At 61.0% G+C, this 16,297-nt stretch overlaps 1 protein-coding gene across 12 annotated transcripts in view; it reads left to right on the forward strand.

The window, feature by feature from the left end:
* Positions 1-16,297, forward strand: part of DNAH17 (dynein axonemal heavy chain 17) — a 106,213-nt gene that overhangs the window by 16,853 nt on the left and 73,063 nt on the right. For 10 of the 12 annotated variants that reach the window (XR_005652146.1, XM_039859625.1, XM_039859618.1 and 7 more), the window contains 9 exons: positions 1,514-1,779; positions 2,463-2,658; positions 4,037-4,183; positions 6,841-6,949; positions 7,943-8,046; positions 10,389-10,529; positions 11,435-11,578; positions 13,275-13,457; positions 15,831-16,085. Coding sequence is in view for 11 of the 12 variants with exons in the window: in XM_039859625.1 (XP_039715559.1) it covers positions 1,514-1,779; positions 2,463-2,658; positions 4,037-4,183; positions 6,841-6,949; positions 7,943-8,046; positions 10,389-10,529; positions 11,435-11,578; positions 13,275-13,457; positions 15,831-16,085 (1,545 nt within the window). In the remaining variant the exon portion in view is untranslated. The remainder of the gene's footprint in view (positions 1-1,513; positions 1,780-2,462; positions 2,659-4,036; positions 4,184-6,840; positions 6,950-7,942; positions 8,047-10,388; positions 10,530-11,434; positions 11,579-13,274; positions 13,458-15,830; positions 16,086-16,297) is intronic. The other 2 variants (XM_039859620.1, XM_039859623.1) reach the window with 2 other exon arrangements.

Below are 16,297 nucleotides of genomic sequence, written 5' to 3' on the forward strand. Positions count from 1 at the left end.
AGCCTCAAGCTGTCCTGCAGCCGGGCCGCCCACCCTGTCTTTAAGTCATGCCCCGCCTCCATCCGGTTTGAGCCAGAAGCTGGGGTCCCAACTGAAACACCCAGGGGTGTCATTCTCTTCTCTAAGCTTTTCCTTTTCAGACAAGTCCCAGTGTTTATCGTGCGTAGGTTATGGGGGTTCGCGACGGCCCTCCCTCCGGGTGACCGGTCTGCGGGCCCAGCCAGCCTTTCCTCTCACGGAAAGGACACGTGAAAGGGACCTAGGCTGTCCCTGCTCCGTGGGGACTTAGGTAACCTGGACTTGAACCCCCCAGTGTGACAGCCAAGGTTCCCCTGTAATTTCCTCGGGTCCTTGGGGGCCGAGTCCCCCGCAGTGTTCCCAGCATCCGCCACGTCGTCTGGGCCCCGTCCCCACTGCACCCCCGTCCTGGTCGGCCCAGGACCGAAACGCCGCCTTTGTCAGTGGGATAAACCGCGCCCTCCCGAACGCTCTGAGTCCGTGCCTGTGGCCCTGGTGCCTGGGAACGTGACCTTCTCCGGGACTGGGATCTTTGAGACGCGATTGGGACGCAGGTTAAGACGAGGCCCTCCTGTGGCAGTGTGGGCCCCAATCCAGCGTTCGGGGTCCTCATAGGAGGAGAGGCGCGAACACAGACACACGAGGGGGAGAAAAGCACTGACCACCGAGGGGAGCGGGGCGTGACGGGTCCGGCAGCCCCGAGCTGCTAGGGGAGGGGCCTGGCACAGACCCCCTCCCCCTGCCTCCCCAACCCCCCAGCCCTTAGAGGGCAGGTGGTGCTGCCGGCGCCTCGATTGCGGGCTTCTGGCCTCCAGACTGAGAGAGGACACGTTGCCGCCGTTGAAGCCGCCTTCTGTGGTGTTCGGTAGCGCAGGTCTCTGCTCGCACACAGCGGTGGGTGAGTTTCGTGCTCCGAGGACCCCGCGATCTGTGAGATGAGGCCCCCTCTGTCTGGCTCCCTTCGCCCCTGGTCCCCTCTTCCCCACAGCTTCCGTTTTTCTTCTTTAGAGCAAAACAAACTTTCCGATGGCGGTGCCCTTGCCCGAGCGCGTCCTGGAGGGTCACTGCTCTCCCCAGGAGAACGAATTCTTGGCACTCAAAACGGTTCTCTATCCAGTTGTCGGATAAGGGCTGGCTACGTCGATGCAGCATCACGGCGATTTTTAAGTGTTCTAAATAGTATTTTTTAACTGTTCAAATCTTCCTCGCCTAAACCCTGATTTCTCCTGGGCCCAGAATAAGTTTCTTCAGAACCTGGACCTAGTTTGTGCTGTTGGTTTGCAAGCCAGGAATATTGGCACGCGAGAGGCACGGGGCCTCCGTGTAACCAGCCGTGACATGGGCTCTTTGTCCTGACAGGGCGCGTGTGTTCTCCCTCCCGAAGCTCGGCTGTGAGCCTTGTTTGCGTCGACAGCCGCGGAGCTGGTGTGGGTCCGCTCAGGGTTGGGGCTCGGGACAGGGGACCCCCGTGAAGGCCCTTCTCGTTTCTCCCCAGCTCCTGTACATGTGCGGGGGCCTCTTGGAGAGGCCTCTGATTCTTGCCGAGGTGGTGCCCAGGTACTCCGTCATGCTGGAGCTGTTCGACGCCGAGCTGGATAACACCAAGATCTTGTACGATACCCAGATCGCGGCCTCTGCAGATGGCAACATCCCCCCAATTCACAAAAACATGCCCCCCGTGGCCGGGCAGCTGAAGTGGAGCCTAGAGCTGCAGGAGCGGCTGGAGACGCCCATGAAGGACTTGAAGCGCATAGACCACCCGTGAGTCCGGGCGCCCGGCCGCGGGGGTGGGGGGCTCTGGCCACGCTCCGCACGGGCCGAGCCTTAACTTCCCAGACACAACGCCAGAGGGGACCAGCGCATCCCCATCCGCCTCCACGTGTCTGTCAGCGCGTGTGGCCAGGAAAAACGTGGCTTGTGCCCCACCCCTGCTTGCCGGCCAGCCAGAGGGAACTAACGGAGCCCACCCAGCTGGGGATGCGCGCAGGCCGTTCACGCGCAGCTTGCCGTGGCGAGGACCGGAAGGCAGGCGGGGGCAGGAGGGCTTCCGGCAGATGCTGGGGAGGCTCAGCGGTGCCCCGACCACCGGGCACTAGAGGACAACCGCCCGCGTGATGGCCTCGGGGAGCGCCTTCGGCTTTCTCCGGCCGGTCCCGCCTTGGCGGGGTGGGCAGCGGCTCGGGCAGCTGGCGGTTTTCAGTCCGGGGCTGGTATTTGGGGCCAGGGCCCCACAGGGTTGTTGCTCGGCCTCCTGCACGAGCTGCTGAAGGGCGAGGGCCCAAGTCTGTCCGTGGATTCAGTCGCTCGGCCTGGAAGAGGCAGGAAGCCGCCGTCTGCTGCAGCATCCTGAGGTCTGGCGGCCGCAGTCGGGGCGCCGAAGAAGCCCCAGGAGCGAGACGCACGTGCGGCCTGGGCCTCACCACGCCGCCTCGCTCTGCTCCCAGGGTCATGTCCAGCACGGAGGCCAAGCTCATCTACCAGAAATACGATGAGATGATGGCACTGCTGAGAGGTTACCGTGAGAAGACCTTCCAGGACTGGGTGGCCGGAGTGGACCAGGACTGCCACTTCAACCTGGGGCAGCCCCTGATCCAGAGGGACCACGTCACGAAACTCATCCGCGTCAACTTCAGCAAGGCGGTAGGTGTGTCCGGCAGGCGGCCGGAGCGGAGGCCTCCCGGGCCCTGGGCGCGGTGGCGGTCGGGGTAGTTCAGTGAGCCAGCCAGACAGAGACCCTGTCCTCCCACCACTGAGGGACCGGTCGGCCAGCGTCACAGAGGGGTGACCGTGGGTACCCCGGGCAGGCGAAGGCGGTTCCTGGAGCTGGAGGAAGGGGCGGTGTGAGGTGGAGACGCAGCACCGGCATCGGATCCGGGAGCCAGCCTGCGGCCATCGGCCAGTGTGCCTGGCTGTTCCGGGGGCCACGGTGGCCGGGCGGGCAGGCGGAGCGGGAGCGGGGAGGTGGCAGAGGACAGCGCTGAGGGCCGCGGGCCGTCGGAGGCGCTGGGCTTCGGTTCTGGGTGGCGTGGCGGCCATCGCAGAGGCCGGCCCTGATCTGACTTGTATTTTTCGAGGACCCCTCTAGGTGCTGTGTGGCAGGTAGTTGGGTGGGGGCGAGGTGAGGAGCAGGGACACCCGTTAGGACCCTTTTGCTGGAATCCAGGAGAGGCGATGAGAGGGTGGCGTCCGGGCCAGCGAGGTCACCGTGACGACATGATCACAGAGCCCACGAGATGCGGACAGGCTGGAAATGGAGTCTGTGAGGCCGACAGGGGTCCACCCCAGCGTCTGGGGACAGGGCAGGTGACCGTAAGCGCAGGGTTGTATCAGCCGAGGCAGCTGCTTGGGACACCGACTGTGCCGTTTCGGCCACGTTGAGTTTGAGACGTCAACTAGACATGAAGACGGAGATGCCGAGTAGGCAGGGTGGACATAGGCGTCCAGGGTCAGGAGAGAGGTCTGGGTTGGGACATAGATGTGAGAGTCACCACGTAGGCAGGTCGTTAAAGCCGTGACCTTGGGTGAGATCGCCACGTCGGACAGGCCGAGAGGGTCCACGCTCTGTGGCTTCCAACGTGCAAATCCTGAAAACAGCAAAAGAGACAGACAGCGGTGGCCGGGAGGCGGGAGTGGCCAGCTGCGAGAGGTCACGTGACGTGAGGTCTGTGACATCCTAGCAACGCGAAGGAGACCGCGACCTCAGTGAGAGTGGCCTTCGGCGAGCAGGGACGAGAGGGACAGGGAAGGTCACGTCCTCGGGCGGAGCCGGGTGACGCCCTGGCCTTTCTCCAGATGACCTGGGGGAGCCGCTGATGTCCCCCCGCACTGGCAATGCCAGCGCTTTCCGTCTGGGACCAGAAAATGGGGCAAAGACGTCCTGATCCTGCCAGCGGCATCCCCACATCTGCCCCCCAAACTTTGAAGCCCCCAGGCTGCAAAAGCATCAGGGATGGACCCTCCCCTGCATTGGGAATCGAGGCCACCCCCCGATCACCTCTGTGCTCTCCCTCTGCCTTAGTTGGTGGCAGTCCTGAGAGAGGTCAAGTACTTGAACTTCCAGCACCAAAAGGGGATTCCTGACAGCGCCGAGAGCCTGTTCTCTAAGCACGAGACCTTCCGCAAGTTCGTGGGCAACTTGGAGCTCGTCGTCGGCTGGTACAACGAGGTGAGCTGCTGCGGCTCTGCCTCCTTCTTCGAGTTTTGTCTTTTGAACATGCACGGGCGTGAGGTCTCCGAGTGGGGAAGAGTAAAGAGTCGTGTTCATGGCCGAGTGCACTGCGCCCCCCCACCCCCACCCCCTCCACTGTGCACACACACGGCCGCGCGAAGGTGGGGGCGCGGACGGCCAGCGGTGGAGGCCCTGTCGCCGCTGGACTTTGCCTCACGTTACGTGACTGTCGTAGGTGCTTTGCGCTCCTAAGTGCTTTTGGCTTCGGGTAACATCGGTCACTCAAGATCACTTCCGTTACTACCAGCAACGTGGGGGGAGGGGCTGGAATCCGACTGGGTTATGAATTTCCAGGCGGTGCAGGGTGAGGAAGCCGAGCGCCAGGGTGCTGCCCCCTGAGATAAACCAGAGAGGGGCCTGGGAGTGAGCAGAGTCGCCCCAAGCTCCACGGCTCAGGAATTCCTTTTCGGTCTTGACGCCTGACGTCTCTCGGATCTGGGACCTGATGAGTGATCAGAAGCAGGTCGAGTACCTACTCGACCAGTCACTTACCAGCCTTAGGGGACAGGCCCTTCCGGCAAGAGGGCTGTTTGTTCAGAGCTCCCCCTCCTGGCACGAGAACCCCTGGCAGCTGAATCAGTAATCAGAGCGTGGAGTTGGGGTGCAGAGGGCAGCTCTGGCAGCCCCTTTCGGGCCAACCCCACCCACAGGTCCCAGAAGAGGCTGCCATGTGCACCACGTGACCTCCACCCCTGCCCCAGATTGGGTCAGACGTGGACAGTGTCAGAGTGTCCTGTGGCTGCTGTAACGAATGACCACGCCCTGAGCGGCTTCAAACGATAGTTTTATTCTCTCCTAGTTCTGGAGGCCAAACAGACGTCCCAAGTCTGTTTCCTCCCGATAAAGTCAGGGTGTCGGCGGGGCCGCTGCCTTCTGGAGGCTCCGGGTGAATCTGTCCCCCGCCTCGTCCGCCTTCCGAAGGCCGCCCCCACCCCGGCCCGTGGCTGTGTCACTCCATCGACAGTCACGTCACTCCAAGCCCCGCTTCCTGCCATTAGTGCCTTCTCTTTTGATCTCCTTGTCGGCCCTCTTATAAGAGACCCCGTGACGGCCCTGGGCCCACTAGCTTGATCGCGTCTGCAAGTTCTCTCTGGCCATGAAAAGCGACATCGTCACGGGCCCTGGGCATCTGTGGGGAGCTGTTTGGCTTACTGCACACACTGATCCCCAACGGGCCGACAAGGTGCTTCTCCTCGGGATCCCAGGAGATCGCAGTCGGGTCCCAGCCTCTGTGACACCGGAGTCACAGGGGAGCAGAGGGATGGAGAGCGAGCAGGAGGGGCCAGAGACATGGCACAGACGGCAGAGAGGTCCCGACGGGCTGAGCGGGAGCCTGGATGGGGCCTTTGCGGGTCCGGTCCCGGACGCATCGGTGTCTGTGTGGCTCCCCCTTTCAGCGCCAGCTCATGTGACTCCCGCTCACTCAAGTGGGTTCATGTTTCTCGCAGCCTCCTTGTCCCCAACTGGAACAGCTGTCAGGGACCTGGAATATTTTTCTTCCGGTATTTTCCGTCTCTCTCTGTCCAAGAGATGCTTATGCTCTCATGCTTCCTGACCTGAAGGCCCGTCTCCCAGAGCCTCTGACGCCTTCCCTGGCCTGTCCTATAGGGCAGCAGTTCCCAACCTTTTGGGCACCAGGGACAGTGCTCCTGTGAGAATGTAACTTCTATTGCTCGGAGGTGGGGCTGAGGCGGTGATGCCGGCGCTGGGGGGCGGCTGCAGACACAGACGAAGCTTCACTGCTCGCCCGCCGCTCACCTCCTGCTGGACGGCGCAGTTCCTAACAGGCCACAGACCCGTATAGGTCCACGGCCCAGGGGTTGGGGACCCCTGCTGTAGGGGCCCTGGACCAAATGCCCAGTTCTACCCGGGACACAGAGAGGGAGCTCGTTCCGCTTCCTGTCCTGCCGTCCCCAGCCCCTGTGGAGCTCCGTCTGGGTTGCTGCTGGCTGGGCTGGCGCGTGGCCATGCCCCACCCCTTCCTCCTGTGCCAGAAAGAGTGAGCAGGAGTCATGTCGTGAATCCAAAGGGCGTCTCTGCTCCCCATGACTTGCCTACCTACAACAGACGCCTGTCGTAGGGGATGGTGGCCAGAAAATGCCATGTATTTGACCAACCTAGGAACGCGACACCCATCTCAGATGCTAAGAGGCCAGAAAACCAAAAGGTTAAGAGCGAGGCCTTGGGGTCCCCGGGGAGGCCCCCTGCCTCGTGACGGGCTGGCAGAGCCAGAGGCGGGGTGAGGCGCGAGCTGACGCCAGCACGTAGGTCTGTCAAACACACCGCGTCTGTTGCTAAGCCGAATTTAAAAGCTTTGGATTACACACCCCGTTTTTTTGAATTACCAGAGTTTCTTCTCTTTCTACCTCATTGCTTGGGTAATTAAGAGGTAAATATATACGTAAATCCTTGGCGATGGAAATAATTTTGAAAGTGGAGACCTCCCCAAATTTGATTTGCCTGCAATTCCCAGTCGAGTAACACTGACGCGATGGGCCTGGTGGGGACCGAGTAACAAAAATCCTTACCACGCGACAACGTTAAGCCTGGCCGGGTCCGGGACGAAGGCCCTGAAGCCGTCACTTGTTCCGCAGATCACCACCACGGTGACGGACGTGGAGTTCCCGCTCATAGAGTCAGAGCTGTCAGCCATCGACGTCAAGCTACAGGCCGCAGAGACGACGCTCTTCTGGAACAGCGAAGGTGCCACGGCCGCGTCTGCGTCCCCTCGGGTCACACTGGGGCGGGAGGGGCCCGGCCCGGCCGGCGTCTGTCCCGAGTCACACCTAGGGGCCGCCTCTGCCTTCCAGCTGGGGGGTCTGCTTTGCCTGCTATGGGGTCGCGTGTGGTTCCACCCGCTCGCCCCGTCACCGGACAGTCCCTTTGTGTCGCTTACAAACGGAGTCTGGCGAGGACCCTTTGGGAAGTACCCGGATCTCAAAGGTTCCACGCGGGCCTTGCTGGAGGCCGCAGCTTGTGGCGGTTTTGCGTGTGGACGGGCACGGCGGTGGCAGAGCCAGTGCCCGTGGCGGCCAGCTCAGGGCAGGGGTCAGGGAATAGGGAGAAGTGTACCCATGCGTCCCCTCCGGCCCGCCGCCCACCGCTCACCAGTGAACCAGGCAGAAGCCCCTCCTGACTCCCTTCACCCCCGGACCCACTCTGGGTGGGGTCCTGCCTTGCCCCCCGTGTCAAGACCTCCCGACGCACCTGCTGCCCTCTCTCCGGCCTCTGTGGCCTCAGCAGGATGGTGGGACTGTCCACCTATTGACCCAGGGTCTGCTGGGACTTTTCTGGGCAAAGAAGCCACACGCTTCCCCGCTCTGGCTCTCGCCCGAGAATCTGTCTCTTTCCCGCTGCTGCGCCCCCGGGGGCTTCGTGCCGAAGCTGAAGTCTCCCGCTCTGCTCGGGCTGGTGGTGGTGTGGGGGACAGGGCTGCCCGGGCCGGCCCTGACGTCAGCGGTCTGCAGTGTGGCCAGAATCAGTGACCAGCCTGTTTGGGGTCGGGAAATCCTGCTCCCAGACTCCCCACACGTTAGCCCTCGGCGGTGCCTTTCGGGGGGCTCCGGGGACTTCCGCTCCACCTTCCGGGGGACTAGACAGATTTTCCAGGCATCATCTCCTGGAACGAGGGCTAAGCCAGCCCGAGTGCCCATCCTGCCCACTCCGCCACCGTGAGACTCCCTCCTTCCGTCCTAGGTGTCTTCGACTACATTAAGGAGATGCGAGAAATTCTGCATAACTTGCAGAACAGGATGCAGAAGACCAAGCAGAACATAGAGAACATTTCTCAGGCCATGAAGGTGGGTCTGGGGAGACCGGGCCGCGGACAGTGCTGGGTCCCCTGTCCCTCCCATGTTCAGCAAGAGGGTGTGCAAGGTCCCCCGTGCCAGGCCGGTGCCAGGAACAAGGGCTGGAAGGGTGCACTGAGGCTCAGCTGTGCCCGGAACAAGCCCGCGGCTCCGTGTGGGAGCGGCGCGGCCCCTCGCTCAAGCCCGGTCTGGAAACCGGGGGACCCCTCCCCCGGCCTCCCCCAGGGTCTGTCGCCAGTGCCCTAGTGTGCAAAAACATCTGCGGCAATTTTCCCGAAAGGAAGTTTTTTAAACCCCCCTCCCCCATTCCTTTGCGATGTCTGCTGCGGAATTCTGTTTTATTTTAAGAAGTCACCTTTAAGCCACACTTGTCTATCAACATCGCACCGTGAACCGGTCCCAGCGCCCCACCGCTCCGCTGCCGGAGGGGGCTGCGGATCACGCTGGTGTCCGCCAGGGCCCTCTCCGCCCGCCGGGCCCCTGAGCTGAAACATTCCAGGGCTTTGTCGTTAGTTTGTTCATGTGCGCGCCCCTCCGCCGGCCCCTGGGGCTCATCTCCGTCAGGACTGGCTCATGTCCTCGCCACCCACGGGGATCTACTGAGCGTTACAGACAAAGGTAATCGCTCAGCGCGATTTTTCCCCCGATTGGATTTTCACTTGGATGGACTGTTTCCTCAAGGAAGTTCCTCAGAAAAGGATGCCTCGATGGCAGGCGTTCTGGGTCCTCGCTTCTGGAAACACCTTCCTGTTGACCATATCTACCGCTATCCAGTCCAGGTGAAGAATTGTTTTATGTGGTTCTTGACTTTCAGCCGTCTAGAAACGTCCCTGGGTTCGTGAGCTCCGGCCTCCATGACAAAGCGCCACAGACGCCATGTCCTCCCCGTGCCCTCCGGGGTCGTCCCTCTGTGTGCGCCTCACAGGGACACCAGTCACACTGGATGGGGACCCACCTTAACGACCCTGTTTTCACTTAATCTCTTTAAACAGCCTCTCTCCAAATACGGTCGCGTCCTGAGGTGCTGGGGGTGCGCGTGTCAGCATACACCTTTGGGGGGACACAGTCTGGCCCACGGAAGTCCCTGCCCCGTAGCTTCGGTGCCGAGGAGGCCGAGGACCCTATGACTTCCCTTTCTTTGCTCCTGTTCTGCCTAGAGATCCACGAAGTTCTTGATTATCTTCAGGGCTGAGAAATGTCGCCAGAGGGTGTCACCAGCGCGTGTCACCGGCATGTGTCTCCTTCTGTTAATGCTCCCTAGACTTGATTAAGGGCTTTCGATGGGAAAGTGGCGCCCTGTCCGGTCCGTTCATTCTCTCGCATGTGTCCCTTTCTGCGACTCTTGTCACCTGCGATTCGTGTCCGGGGCCGGCTGGACGGGGTGTGGCTTCCCCGTCTCTGAGGTTCGTGGGTTCAGGGCTATGCCGAACCAGCCCTCCCTCTGCCTGACAACAGCGAAGATGGTCTGGAGACCGGAAGTCCAAGATGAAGGCGCCAGCAGGTGTGGTTTATGGCGAGGGCTCTCCTTCAGGCTTGCAGATGGTCACCTTCTCACCATGTCCTAAGATGCGGGGGAGAGAGAAAGGCAGCGGGAGAGGAAATTAGTTCTCGTCTCTCTTTTTCTTACAAGGACACTGATCTCATTGTGAGGGACCCACCCTCATCTAAACCTAATCGCCCCCAAGGCCCCATCTCCAAACGCCATCACGTTGGAGGTTGGGGCTTCAGCGTCTGAGTCTGGGAGGGACACAGCCTTCTGTCCACACGGCAGGGGCCCCTCCACGCCCGGCGGCCGGGGGGACAGTCACAGGGCCAGTGACTGGCGAGGATCGAGCCGCCCCCGCGCTGCGCTCCGCCCCGGCCATTTCCGCCTCGCAGCCCTTCAGGGGCTGCAGCTGCGACGCGACGTGGCCGGAATGTAGGGGGCCGGATGGAGGGCCGGCCTGCTCAGCGATTAGGTGCAGAAGCAGAGTCTGGAAGGGGACTGGCTCTCCCAGGCTCATGCCCTCCACCGGGGTGGGATGCCGACCAAGACGAGACGGCCGGGGTCGGCTGGCTCCCCGGCTCAATGAGAAAACCAGGTCATAGGAAAAACACAATTCTCATCGGCGCATCAGACTGGAAACAAATGATTCCAAAAAGGAGTCTGCAAATAGGAAATGTACTGGCCAGACAGGGAGGCGGGCGAGCTGAGCCGTCACGCTCACGCCGGAGTCAGGCGCTGCGGGAGAGGCCGAACCCCACGTGGAGTGCAGAGCTCCGCGCGTGACCCGGGGCGCTGGCCAGCCGTCCTCGGCCTCCAAACGCTTTCCTCGCCTCCCGCTTCCCTTCAGGATTGGTCGTCCAACCCGATGTTTGAAAGAAAGGACAACAAGAAAGACGCCCTCTTGGACTTGGACGGGAGGCTGGTGACTCTCAACAAGCGCTACACCGTGGTCAAGGACGCCGGCGTGAAGATCCAGGCCATGGTCGCGGTAAGGACCCGCCCAGGGGCTCCTGGCACAGGAGAGATGCGCCTGGTTCAAGGTTAAAAAGAGGTTGACAGCACAGGATGCAGCAGGAGGGCTGGCAAGGAGGGCTGGGGCGGGGGACCGGAGCCTGGGTGATGCGTGCGCCAGCAAGCCACCCGGACGAGGCCCTGCCGTCACGTGCATTTGCCAGAGTCCTCTAGATAGTCATTTGAACCATTTCTTGCTATCTTACCCTGAAGTTATTTGAGCCTGCGTTTTCTCTCCCTTATTAGAATATAATGGCCTGAGGGGACAGATAGGGTCCTATTCAACTTTTTGTTTGCCTATAGCACTCAGCGTCTTACAGATTCACTCACCCATCCATCCATCCATCCATCCATCCATCCAACCATCCATCCACCCCACACACACACACACACACCCACCAGCTCTCGCTCTGTCCTGGGCACACTGCTGAGTGCTTGAGGTACAGTGGTGAGAAGGACAGTCGATCATTGGCTGTCCCCTTGGCACTAAGGGGAGGTGCAGACCAAAGACAAAATAATTCAGAGTTGTCACCTGTGTCATAACGCACAACACATTGCTAGAGGGAATTCAGGCCGGGGGGCGGGGCAGAGGGAGGAACCGAAGCTGAGATGCATGGGGGTGGCCCAGGAGGGCCTGTGTCGGGCGGTGACATCTGAGCTGAAACCAGAAGGACTAGGAGAAGCCAGAGCTGGCAAGAATGGCAGGGAGGGGGCAGCCTGCACGGAGACCAAGGCAGGGAAGAGTCTGGCGCATTCGAGAATTAAAAAGCAGACCGTATGCGGCCAGGTCAAGGGCAGCCCGGAGAGTCATGGCGTGAACTGATTAAAGAGGGGACGAACGAACCAGCGAAGTGACAGTCAGCCGTGTGGTTCCGTTTGCAGGAAAACGCAGAGCTGTTCAGAGCAGATACAACGAGCCAGTCCTGGAAAGATTACGTCAACTACATTGACAACATGGTGCTAGACGAATTTGACTATTTCATTCAAAACTCTCTGAATTACCTCATGAATAACATGGTTATGGATGTAAGTTATAAGATGCGTCTCGTATGTATATACATATATGTATTATAAATGTGATATCGTAAATATGAGATAAGGTTTATGTCAGAATCTATAGTTTGCAGTTTTCTGGCGAAAGAATGGGCTATCACGTTACAAATACACAGAATTCTTAAAATCTGTCAGGGTGACCAACTCAGCCTAGTTTTAAAAATTGATCCTCAGGACATCTGGTCACCTTAAATCTGCCACACCAAAAATGGGCCATCGAAGACCTAAACCGATCTGCGCGAGCCGGCCTACCATGCTGCCGGGGGAGGGGGCGTGGGTCCACTGCCCCCCACTCATGGTGAGCGGGAGCGTGGGGCCATGCAACGTCAGCCGCTAACCTACTCGACCCTGTGCTGGGCCACGCGGCTGCGAAAACCAGGTCAGCAGAGGGGACGCGCTAGTTCATTTCGTTCTGCCATTTTCATGGGAGGAGCCTTCCCTGCCCTTGTCTTTTTCATTGCAAAGGTCCCTGAACTATTGGGGAACTGCCGGCAGGACAAGGTCAAAGACCCCCGGGCCACCTGGCCCACCCACGGAAAAGGACGAGCCGTGAGACGCCCTTGTGCGAGCCACGGGGGGAGGATGATTTGTGTTTGAGCCCAGTACCTATGCCTCAAAGGCCACTTGTCACCAGACAATCAGCCCCAGAAGTGTGTTGATAAAAGTCACCACCACCACCAACCACAAGGCTGGCCAAGCAACCCACGACGGTGCAAACTGTCAGCAATGAAGTCAGCTGATTCTAAGTCGTAATTCGTAGTTACAAAGCACACTCGGAACCACGATGATGCCCTGATAACAAAGTGTCCTCCTCGGAACATCCCGGGGTGTCCTCATATTTGCAAGTGGCCTCGTGACCCCGAGAGAGAGGCTTTAGAGAAGTCTGGTCGTCTGAGTTCACGATGGTTGAGCTTTCGTTCTACTTAGCGGCTCACTTGGACAGTAGCGAACCCCCTCCCTGGGCCATAGGTAGAACTGGTAGACTCTGGGGTCAGCCACCCCAAGGGCCCCCCGTGGGACCGTCTGGGAGAAGACTGGTGGCCGCAGAGCAGATCCGGTGGCCTCGGCCCATGCTGTGAGTCACCGGTGTATTGGGCTGACCTCCCTCCTAATGAGGCCGGCACCCTCAACCTTGCAGGCTCACGGGGGGATCCAGGTCGTACAGGGTCACTGTGCACACGTGCTCTTTAAACGGGAGCCTCCAATGGACACGAGGGCTCGTCCTTTCTGGAGCATAGCAGAGGCCACACTGCGTGGCTGTGACCCTGCCACACACAGTGGCGTGGCTGCCAGCACTTAGAAGTGAGCCAGCCACCGCTCCACCCTCTTTATGTGCCATCGACTCATTTAGTGCTCACGAGGACCTAAAGGACAGTTACCGTCTCTGTTCTATAAAGTGACTTTTCTCTTGGGGAAACTGGGAGGTCAGTGTCTTGCTCAGGGCCACACGGCCAGTAAGTGGCAGACACGGGCTTCACGCCCCGGAGTCGGCCTGTGGGGTCCACTTCCGGCCGCCCCTGTCCTGGGCCGCGGTGGCACGTTCGGTTTCATGTCACCTGCCGCAGGGGCCCCCGGGAAGCGTGCTCCCCAGAGCCGTCCCGGCCGGGCCAGCGGGAGGCGGGAAGCCCTGCCCGGGGCGAGGCGCTGACTCCCCCGATGGCCCTTGCAGGAGAGCGTTGCGCCGCTGTTCGAGATCCGCATGGAGCTGGACGAGGCCGGGCTGGTCTTCAACCCGTCCCTGGAGGTGGGCTCCGACCGCAGCTTCCTGGCGCTGGTCGACGGCCTGATCAACGACATCTACAATGCGGCCAAGCTCATCCCCCGGCTGGCCAAGGGCCGGCTGAACTACAAGGTCAGTCCCCACTCCGTCCCGCCCCTTCCGCTTCCCCGGTTCGGAATCGCCCTCCTCGCTCAGCAACGCCCGAGTAGAAGGAGCTAAGATTTACGTTTCGAGCGACGGCGGTTCTGAACGGGATCAGAGGCCCAGAGGTGCCCAGAGTCCACCCGGGTCCCCGGGACGCAGACCCGCATTTCCTTCCCGGGCCCGAGACCCTGTCCTCCCTCCCGAAGGGCCGTCTCCTCGGTCGGCCTGGGTCTCATTCCCCGGACGCCTGCCCTCCCCCAGCAAGACCCCTGGAGCATTCTCTCCCGCTCTCCGGGGCACCCCACCACTCTGTAAACACGGGCCCTGTCCACGCTCAGGCGTCTGGGCACGCGGGCCTCCCACTGCTCCCGCATCCGGCTACTCTAAGTGTGTCAAACGCCTGCCCACTAAGTAAGAGGCGGGCGGGTCAGAGCCTGGGGCTGCAGCAGACGCAGGCAATCCCTCCCCCTTCCCCCCACAAAGGGAGCCCCGAGGAGGGGTGTTTGTCGGAGCATCGCTAGTATGACGGTAAAACAGATTTGGGCAGAGACCTAGAGGTGGGTCCAACCGGAGCCGTCCAGGAGACTCCGGCCCGTCCACGCAAGGGCGGGTGGCTGAGCCACAGAAATGAGCCGGGATGGAGGTGCTCGTGACCTGCTAGCGAGGGTTCGCCGAGCCGTGGAGCAATGTTAAGAATATTTCATTCATTCATTTAAACACGCGAGAATCTGCCTTTCTGTGGGTTCGCTCCAAACCGTCAGGAGCATGCGCTTCCGGGATACGGGGCGGGGCGGGGATGGAGGACGAGGGCTTTTTATTTTATACATTTCTGCGTTGTTTGAGGTTTTCGATAACTATTACTTGTTATTTATAATAACGAATTTACAGCAACATGGCGTGCACTGTAAGGGAGACATGTGCATGCGCGTGTGTGCACGTGTGTGTGTGATGAGGTGAGGTCACAAGAGGAAGTACCTAGCGAGGCCGAGGACAGAGGAGCTGACTGGGAGCTGAGCCCCGAAGGCGAGGCGGGGTTTCCGGGCAGAGGAAACAGCTGGCGGATTTCTGAGACGCAGGAAGGCCACGCGTCTGGATTAAGCGCACGCAGCGTGCTGTTCCGGAGTTCGGGACCGAGTTTGCCACTAGCGAGCAGCTCTGGCACGAACGTGGGACCCCGCTCAGGCCGACGAGGGCCAGGCCCGTCCTGTGCTGTGGGCTCCAGCAGGACGCGTGTCCCACTCGGCCCCGGCAGCCATCCTGGGCCCCGGCGGCTTCAGCTGCTGATGGGGCTGCACGCGGGAGGGCACGGCAAAGCGGGGTCCGTGTGTGGGCTCCCCGTGTGCGGGCCCCCCAGTCTCGTTTGTACCCACGAGGTTGTAATTTGCGGAGTCAACAGCGACACGCAGAAGCCAGTGCTGGTACACTTCTTGGAGAAGTGGCCATGCACGGCCACCGGAAGCGGTGGGTTAGTCAGGGGGCAGCAGAGGGAGCGACGGGCGCCCGGGCCAGGGTCTCTGCTGGGCTTTCTGCGGGAAAGGCAGGGCAAGATGGGGGACAGCGTTGGGACAGCCAGTTTGCATAATGCCTGGGCTCAGGGCCACAAGGCTTGTCTCCAGCTGTCTGGTACCTGGCGGCCCAGGATGGGCTGGTGGCCCTCTGGGCCTTCGATCTCTTAGACTTGGCTAGCCCTGGGAGGGGCAGTTTTTCCTCAACGAGCAAGATTTTTTAAGATTTCAAAGCATCTTAAGATATAGAAAATACACACACACACACCCCACCTTGAGATTCTCCAGTTACATGAGCCAAAAGTTAACAGTCTTTTGCGCGCACCAGTTCGGCTGGGGTTTTGTCACTTGAAGCTGGAAAGACCCAGCTGTAGGGCCTCCCGCGCTCCCTGCTGTAGGCGTGGCCGGCCGCTTTCCGCTCCTCATCCGAGTCCGAGGGCCTTTGCTTGTGCTTTGAGGCATCTCCTGCTCTTTGCCACCTGCCCACCAGCTCTCAGGGAGCACTTCCCAGCCTGCTCCCCATTACGCCTTAAGGCAGGGGCCAGAGTCCTGACTTCTCGTTTCTGTGACTCTGCGGAACGCGTGACCCCACCCCGGCCCGCACCCTCTGTGTGAGCCCTGTCCCCATCCCCAATGCTACACCCTGGCCTGGCACACGAAACGGTGAGCGAACCCGTGCCCAAGTCGTCCTGGGTCCCAGACAAAAGTCCCCTTCAGCATGTCTTCTCAAAGGACAGCGTGGCCAACCCACGAACGTCCCTGCTCCCACACTCGAGAGGTCAGAGACGCCTCCACCCCCGAAAGCCGCCCTCTGGGGCGAGACGCCCACCTGTTGCTTCTGCCCCGCCCCCTCCAGTCGGACCTGGAGGACCTGACGGACCTCATAGAGATGCGGGAGGAGATGTCCAGCCTGGTGGTCAGCGCCATGAAGGAGGCAGAGGAGTACCAGGACTCGTTCGAGAGGTACTCCTACCTGTGGACGGACGACCTCCAGGAGTCCATGAGGACCTTCCTGACCTACGGGCGCGCCCTCACGCCGGAGGACCTGGAGATGCACGCGGAGGAGGCCATCCCCAAGGCGCCGCCCACCCTGGCACAGTTCCAGCAGCAGGTGCGGCCCCGCCCGGCTCCTTGGCCCCAGACCCTGCCCCAGACCCTGCCCCAGACCCCGGGCTGCAGTGGGGATGCGCCAGGACCTGGCCCCAGACCCCGCTCCGGCCCCCGGGCTGCAGTGGGGATGCGCTAGGACCCTGCTGAGTGTTTCACTCCTCTGCATAGGTGTTTCCAGCCCACTGGTCACCTGGTGCAGTGTAAAGTGAGGGA

Source organism: Pteropus medius, unplaced genomic scaffold (genome assembly GCF_902729225.1).
Source record: "Pteropus medius unplaced genomic scaffold, Ma_sr-lr_union100, whole genome shotgun sequence".
Lineage (NCBI taxonomy): Eukaryota > Metazoa > Chordata > Mammalia > Chiroptera > Pteropodidae > Pteropus > Pteropus medius.